Genomic DNA, 9,118 nt, shown 5'->3' with positions numbered 1-9,118 from the left:
GAATTATAATACATTATGGTTACCTATCGTTTATCAATAATTAATAATTGACCCAATGTTTACATATCATATAGATAAGAAAGCAATTACAATAAAAAGGTCATAATACAATATAAAACAAACATATTACATATTATAGTAATAATTATTTTAACAAAACAAAAAAATTAATTTTTAACAGCATTTTATGTATATTAAATATTACTTAAAATATTATGTACCTACCTAATAATTTTTAACGCATATTCTTGCAAACTTAAACTTTTTAAATTTTATAAGTCATGCCTGTACTTTAATTATATTTTTACTGTGTATACTTATATTTTTTATATATACACAGATTACAGATATCTATAGACTATATGGACTATACGAGTTTTCTCAGTGAGGCCCAGTAAACATATGTACATAAAACTAAATAAAAAAATTAAATAAATTGGGGCCTGGCTGTTGGCATCTAGCACCAGAAAACGATGCACGGACGCGTTGTTAATCGTTATACATTTCATACATCATATGAATAAAAACAAAAGTTTTGAAAAATGTTAAATCCCTTAAACGGCCTAACAATTTACCGTTGAAAAACTCAAAGTAAACCTAATTAGTACATTTGCCACTCAACTCAGTACTTAAAAACAAGTAAAACAGTTATTATTAAAGCTTTAACAAGTAAAAATAATTTCATATACCTAGGTACTTAAATGATAATATTGTTTATTGTATAAAAATAATTATAAAAACACTATTGTAGAGTATTAGAAAAAAGTCGAACGTCAAATGATAACGAATATAATATAGAATACGGTTTAAAGTCCAACATTGAGAAATTGGAACTTTATGCTTACACTTTGTTCTGAGATATTTTTTACCTGGCTAACCATGGTAGTATTATTTACCTCAATATGATATTATTGCATTATATCATAAATCATAATTGTGTGTGCGAGGACTGCAAATTTATTGTAGTTGGTACTTTAGAATTTGGACGAACGATGATATTAAACGGACTTAAAATATATCAATTGTATTTAACTCCAATTATCCATAACGAAAGCTGCTTTATTCGAGATAATAATATTTTCGTTTTTATTCATACTTAATCAATTATAAAAATTATAATGGTCAGTAGAATAGCAGATCAATTAAAATGTTCTCAATATAGTCACTCATGTTTGACATTTGGATTTATATGCAATCAAAAATAGAGTACTGAGTCCTATCTAATGTAAAAAATATCTAAATAATTACAAATTACAATCAAACAATTTTTTAACAATATTCTGTCTTTCATGTGTCAGTTGAGTTGTGTTTTTCCGACACTAGGTTTTACTACCTACCTAGTCTTTAATTATTTATAAATGTGTCTTAATATCTCGTATTGTCCGTCTAATTTAAAATAAGGTATTTATATTTTATTTTGGACAGGCAGTCCTGTAAAGAATACTTTTAAAAATTACTTAAGTAAATACTCAAATACATTTTTTTTAAGTATTTAAGATACTACTCAAATACTTTAATTGTAAAGTATTTCAAATACTACTCAAATACTTTGAAAAAGTATTTGGAATACTTTTCAAATACTTTTGGTTTTTAAAGTGGGTTTCTAATTATCGTAATATAAACACATAGGTAGTAGGTAATTTAATAGTTATCTAATAGTTTTAAAGGGAATATTGTTATTCAATAACTTTTTTTAGAAATCTGGTTTTCAGAAACCATTTGGCTTCGGCTAACACAGAAATACAGAATATTAAATAAAACTATTATTCTATTATTGTAGTTGACAATAATATTTTTCCAACCAATTATTTCGAATAAAAATAAAATGTTCGAAATAAAAAAAACCAAAGTATTCAATACCAAAAAGTATTTAATACAAAAAAAAGGTATTTAAAATACCATTCAAAATACTTCATGCTGAAAGTATTTAAAAAGTTATTCAATACTTAAAAAAGTATTTGAATACTTTTACTTAAATACTTTACAGGACTGTGTACAAGTTTTATGTGTTGTGTTAAAGTTTGAAGTTTAACTGCTTCAATGGGTAGAACACTATGATCACAGACAAAGTAGGTAACCTAAATAAAATAAACCTACAATGTAATTTAATTATCAGTAATTAATAAAAAAAAAAAAATAACGAACGAAAAATCCAATTGTAAGTTCACAATAGTAATAACACAGTGGGTAGATTTTTTTTTTATTCTAATTAATTTAAACGTGTCCGAGAAAATAATATATTTAATTTGTAATCATTTTTTCAAAACTATGATACAGGTATCAGGTAGTATGTGCACTAAATATTTTTTAAAACTTTGTTATTTCTAATTTTCTGTCCAAATGTTTGGTACATATTTATATATGGAACGCAATAGCTGATGTATAAATAAATAAAATATATTAAAATTACAATAGGTAGGTATTTATAATTTATAATTTTCAATGCCTAATAAAGACTGAAATATTTCAAAATAATTATTTAAATACCATGTATAAGCTACCTACTATAAAGTATTTTTATTTTTAGAAAATCATACGAAATTTAAGAAAAATGGTGAATAAAAGACGTCCAGAAAAAAATAGAATTCATTGGAATCATGTTTCTCTTAATGGATTCGTAATCATAGTGGTATGTATACAAACTATACCATTAAATTTGACGTAATAATATAATATTATGTTTATTTATACGAGATGTGTTCAATAAATACCCAGGCTAAAATTATTACTGAAAACTTTTTTTGTTATCGGTAATGTTGTAAAACCAAAATAAATTAGAGACCATTATTTTAGTATAGAATAATAATCATTATCTTAAATTTAAAGAATGTCGGGTATCCATTGACGATGACCATCGTTCTGGGCATCAATAAACACCAAAAAGAAATGGTACCTGCCATTAGTCATTACTCTTTTTCAAACCAAAATTAGAAATGACTGACGATTATTTATCAGAGAAGTAGCAAATGAAGTTGTCATATCAATTGGTAGGTACTTGTTCTTCGATTTTATCAGACAAATGGGGTATTAAAAAAGTGTTCGCAAAATTAGTGTCAAAATTGTTAACCGAGGGACAAATAGAACATCTCATTGAAGTGTGTTTGGAAATGAAAAATCGGGTTTTTAATGAACATAAAGTTTTATAAAATCAACTATTACGGGTGATGAAACATATGGAAACATAAAGAAACCAATGTTCGATTATCGCATTGGAAGACCGCAAACATAACCCGACGGAAGACCCAAAAGCTATAGCCTAAAACTATGGAGGAAATTCAAAGGTATTTTAAAAAGTGGCAAGACCATTGGGAGCATTATATTTAAGCTAAAGGTCACTATTTTAAAGGTGATCCATTTAAATAGTTTATTAGTTTGAAATATAATTTTTAATACATTTTGTTTGGGTGTTTTTTAACAAACCTCGTATGAGATTTTAAGACTTAAGTACTTAGGTAGATAGTACTTTTTAAAAATTAAGTTAGGTTAATTTTAAAACGAATACATTTGTTTATTATTATTTGACCCGCGGCAACAGGCTACTGGGTGAAGGTTATTTTAAGTTGGTTTTTTTAGTATGAGGGAAGATACAGTTTGTTTAAACCAGTGTTTGGAACGTTCACTCAAATAGTAAACGCGTTCACGTTCACGTTCGTTGAAAAAAAGAACGCGTTCATTACACATATTGGTGTTGCCAGAAAATCTTTAAATATTATTAATTTATTTTTTTTAATTATCAATTATATAATTTATTATTATTATGGACATTATCTTCTAAGACTTTGTTCTGGAGTGATTTTTATCAAATTAACGTTAAATTAACGTTGTGTCTAGGTACCCGCGGGTGTACGTATATTATATTCAATACCCGGCAAAGATCCCACGAGGTGGTAAAAGTGAAAAAAAATCATAATTTTTTTACAGTGGTGCCCACGTGGTAACTCGTTTGCTGCGCTGCGCTCGGACAAAAAAAATCGAAAATATCCCCTGACTTGTTGAGCAACACCGCCACAAGTTGGTAACCATCGTAACCACAGGGTAACATCATATAACCACTCTTGCCATTTTCTTTTATCACTCACGGGTACCCGTGTATCTAGAAACTGTCTTTAATTAACAAAAAAAGTCGTTTGCGTTCGTGTAATAATCGAACGCGTTCATGTCTAGCTCATGTAAAATAGAATGCGTTCTTTCCAAACACTGGTTTGAACATTCAACACGTGTATGTGTGGCGAAGATTTGTCACTAAAACCCGGGTGGTATCAGTGTGTCACTGGTCGGTGCAGTGGCGGATTAATCATTTTTTCGCCACGGGGCAGTTTTTTTGGCCCCCTCCCCCCCACACTTGGTATAAAACATTTCAACTAGATGTCTGGACGGACCGCCAATATTTTGACTGCAGTTGTGCCTATATGGACATCATTTTTAAAAATGTTTTCAAAATATGACTATCAGTAACGTATAATGAACGATAGAAACATACATTTATACATTTATATATACATAAATATTTTATCAGAGCCTTAAACTATATGCATTTTTTCTGTCTTTTGTTGAAGCAAACTTTTCAATCACTTCATCAAACTCGATGGTTTTTTCTAACTCTGCTTCAATATGTAATATGGCTTAATCATTTAGCAACTCTTCATTTAATTTAGATCTTAAATAGTTTTTAATGCGTTTCAATGCAGAATATGACCTTTCAGTAGAATAGTTACTTGCTGGAATGCTTAAGAACATCCTGGTTGCAATTTCTATATATGGAAAAACCTCTTGAACTTTATTTTCCCGTACATATTGCCCCGTATATGTATCTATATCCGCCACTGGATCGGTGTTTGCACTCAGAACACGTTTTATGTCTGAGGACAACTACCGTATCACACCAGGTCACATTAATACATTTCTTTATCTTCATAAACATGTATAACATTAAATAGGTAATTTTTAGTTTAGAAAATCTACATAATTATTTATTTATATAAAACCACTGTCGTTGACTCAGCGTCGTTTTCGTAGAAAATATTATTTATATTTAATACTTTACACATTTATAGGTACCTACGTTTTTAGAGGGACGTACTTTGTTACCTATTATGTAGACCTTATAAATTATTATCTTTAAAAAAACTAAATACCTATGCGGCTATGCGTAACGCGTTTCTATTATAATCACGATAACATTAACTATGTAGGTAGATTAACAGATCATTAATAATTATATTTTACTGAAATCACCACTTATCAATACTCAAGACCAATAAACAAAATTTCGTTTCCCATAATCTTAAACTTTAAATTTTCAGAAATACAGTTACGAACGAAATAAAATATTATGTATTTTAATTGAATTTTTTGGTTTTCAACAGTTATGTCAGTTCATTATGTGTGCCCCCATGATGTCGTGCGCCGATCCGACGGACACTAAGTCCATTAATACGATAACAATAAATTGCTCGGGCCTGAAGACGTGCAAAAAGTGCGCCGAAAATCCATCGTGTCTTTGGTCTCTGGAACGTCAGGCGTGCTTCGTCGACTACGAAACGTCGCTAATGCTGGCCGTACGCAAAGAGTTCGACTGCCCCAGTGTGTCGGTAGCCTCGAGTGTGACATATGTATCTCATTTGCCGTACGTTTACATTCTAAATGTGATCAACGACGTGACCGGGTTCTTGGAATTTCTCGATCAGACACGGGTGTGGTGCGTCATGTTGGACGTAACGCGCCCCGCCGGGGTGTATGGTGACACGATCCGTTGTGCACCGGTGAACCAGACTGATCTGGGCTTCGAACACCAAACGTTGATGACCTACCACTTTTACGTGATTTTCGGCGACGGTGACACAATACTGCGGCTGGACGACGGCGCCGACAGTTACGTCACTGTGTACAACGAATATCATCACCACAGCTACCGGCCAGACGAAAGTTGTGTGACCTGTCTCTGGGACGTGGGCCAGTTCGCGTACTTTTACAAGTGGTGTCCCAGTCGGAACTTGGCTACTGGCCGGTACAGGTTCTACGTCGGTTACAGCGATACCGACCACAGAGCCGTGATGCCGGCCAACGATCGACTCTTAGCCACGGTGCCGGCGTCGTCCGGGTGCAACGACGTGCACATCCAGTCCGTGGAACCGTTGTCCGGGTTGTGGACGGGAGGCCAGAAAGTCATGGTGAAGGTCAACAACTACGTGACCTTGGCCGATGGCAAAGGTGAGGTCAACGTGACCGTGGCCGGGCGTGACTGCATGCGACCGACAATGGTGGATTTCCGGAACAGCAGGATCACGTGTCTACTGACCGCGGCAAGCCACGACTACATGCGACCACCGGCTGAAGAGCAGGGCCCGGTAGTAATCACTTTCCAGGCATCTTCGCTAACGGTCGAGTCGACGCAAACGTTCCGGTTCGTCTATCCCGAGATCACGGAAATCGGCCCATCGTGCGGCCCACTGACCGGTAGTACGCTGCTCACGGTTCGCGGACGAAATCTAGACGCCGGCAGTCTCGTGACCATAGCGGTGACCGTGGGTGACGGTGCGCCGGTGCCGTGTGAATTGGTCGCACGGCACAGCAATCGCATCTTGTGCCTGACTGGGCCGTCAAAGAGGCCTGCGACCGGCGCCGTCAGCGTGGTGTTCGACAAGACGCTGCGCGTCCAGAACGATACGGCAGGTGTACCGCTCGCGTTCATCTACGCCGCTGAGCCCGTCCTGGCTGCCGGTCAACAGTTAGAAGGCATCGCGTCCGGCGGCATTGCTATGCCAGTCCGCGGAACCGGTTTCGCCTGCGTCAGTGACGCAACGATGTATGTGGACCGCGGCGGCGTCCGCCGAGTCGCCGACGGTCACTGCCACCCGGTCAACGACACGTACATGATATGTGGTACTCCGAAACTGGACGGACCGACAGCCGGCGCCTTGCCGGAACGGTTACGTTTCGGGTTCCACGTTTGGCACGCCGACGGTCATGTTTCCGACATGCCACCGCCGCCGGACACCGACGGGTATATGGCGCACGCTGACCCTGTGTTAGAGGACTTTGTCGTGTTGCCCACTGGCAGGTCCATGCTGATCAACGGACCGGATCTTGGGCACGGTTATGAGGCCGCTGAAGTTATGGTTGTTCAGCTCTCGAAGAACCTGACGGCGGCCGCCTGCAATGTGACCGCTGTCACCCCACGCCACATCGTGTGCGAGTCGGACTCGCTGGACGGTCTGAACGGCTTCCCCGTCATTGTCGTCACTATCGGTGACCAGTTGGCCTACACGGTTAACAGAAGAGTGAACAACGGTCAGCCCGAGTCGTTTAGACGACGTCTTACAATCATATTATCAATTCTCGTGTCAGTCACCTTCGTGTTATGCTATTTCAAGTCCAGATATTATATGAACATCGCAAACCGTGCAAATACTATATAATGTCGCGTATCATATTATTATAGGTACCTACTGTCTGTGCTATCGAGTATAACAATTTATTATTGTTATTACTTAATTAATACTATTTATTTAATTATTATTATTATTTTTTATTTGTTGTATCAGTTTATACTTTTGTATTTTAAATCATTTCAGTTGCTTAAAAGCAGTGTCTATCTCTATTTTATTCTATTATTGCATATATTTTTTTTTATGTTTAATTATTGTCTATTGGTAAGTACCAATACGGTATAGCTAGAAGTAGGTACCTATTAAAAGTATTTTAATTTCTAAAGTGACTATATTATATAAATATTATTATATTTATAGGTATAAAATATAATATATAATATAGTAATACTTCTAATTTTAGTATTACTTATATTTATGATTCATTTATTAGTAATCTTTTTGATTCATATTATCGTTAATGTTTATTTGTATACCCATTGGCTATTACCTACAGTCGAACTCGGATAACTCGAATACTTGAATAACTCAAACTTTTTGGACGGTCCCTTCATCTTAGAGTTAACCAAGTCTGACTGTGTTAGAGGTATTTTAATCTGACTAACTATTGAAGTCATATTAGATCATTAGTCAATATTGTTATGTTTGTCTTGTTTTCATTAACATTGATAAAAAACAAATAATTAACACATTACACTTATTTAGGATTAAGTTATTTTGTGTTTCATTTTATTGTATTTCTCATCATAGCACAAGTGGTGTATGATGACATAACAACATTTTACATATACATGACTCACATTACATTTTTTTAATCACATAAAAATACAGTGATGCCATTTATACAATATCCTCCTCTTTAAATGCCATTACAATATAAATAAATAAATAAACAAAAGTTTTAGTAATACAACAATATAAATAAATAAACATATTTTTTAATAATATAATAATTAATAGATACAGTTTTTAAGGAAGTGATGAATACTTTTGAATTCGGATAACCTATAGATAAATAATTATTACGATTATATTATTATCAATTTATTATTGTATGATCAGAATCTTCTAAGCTTTCAAATCATGTTTGTTTGAATATGGTCAGTTGCGTAAATTAATTCCTAGACTTATGGTATTTTTTAATTAGGTACTTAATTTCGGGAAAGTAATCAGGTAGCCACTTTTCTCGACAAAGATTATTCGATTCACTAAAGACACTGTTAACTACGTAATAAAATGTTATTCAAACCAGTTTTAGTAAAACAAATGGAAAGGTACCTATTGTAAAATGGGTAGTTCTAGTCAAACTATATATAGGTTTAATAATGTCTTTACAGGGATTGGCTATTTTACCCAACCAGTGTGAGTAAAATGGCCATTTTGTATTGTTTTTATACCTAACATTCACTTATTCAAATAAAAAAAAATTCAAAAAAATGTATGTAGCATATATTAAATTAATTATAAGTCGCATCTTATATGAAGTATATTATCTAAATATCTATATTATATTCATGCGTGAGAATCAGTGATGTTTTGCTGATACCTACTCGGTTGGTAGTATATTTAAATGATTCTTCAAATCTCATAAATTCGTAACGTCCGTCTACTCTTTGCATATTTTAAAGAAAGGATTTGTCACCACTCTACCCCCTAAATACCTGCTGAAATGAAAATTGATTTTAAATTCTACTTGTCTTGTTACTTATTTTAGGCAACGCTGTTTATTT

General features: G+C 34.1%; 1 protein-coding gene across 1 annotated transcript; it reads left to right on the top strand.

Annotated features, from left to right (window-relative positions):
- Window positions 1–5,396: 5,396 nt before the first annotated feature.
- On the top strand, window positions 5,397–7,418 carry LOC103310117 (plexin-A3-like). The gene has a single exon (XM_008187328.1). It carries the CDS (start codon window positions 5,397–5,399, stop codon window positions 7,416–7,418), a length of 2,022 nt encoding a protein of 673 aa, XP_008185550.1.
- Window positions 7,419–9,118: the final 1,700 nt, after the last annotated feature.

The sequence above is a fragment of the Acyrthosiphon pisum genome, chromosome X (assembly GCF_005508785.2).
Source record: "Acyrthosiphon pisum isolate AL4f chromosome X, pea_aphid_22Mar2018_4r6ur, whole genome shotgun sequence".
Taxonomy (NCBI): Eukaryota; Metazoa; Arthropoda; class Insecta; order Hemiptera; family Aphididae; genus Acyrthosiphon; species Acyrthosiphon pisum.
Note: the sequence above shows the minus strand (reverse complement) of the source record. Positions and strands in the feature narration are given on the sequence as shown.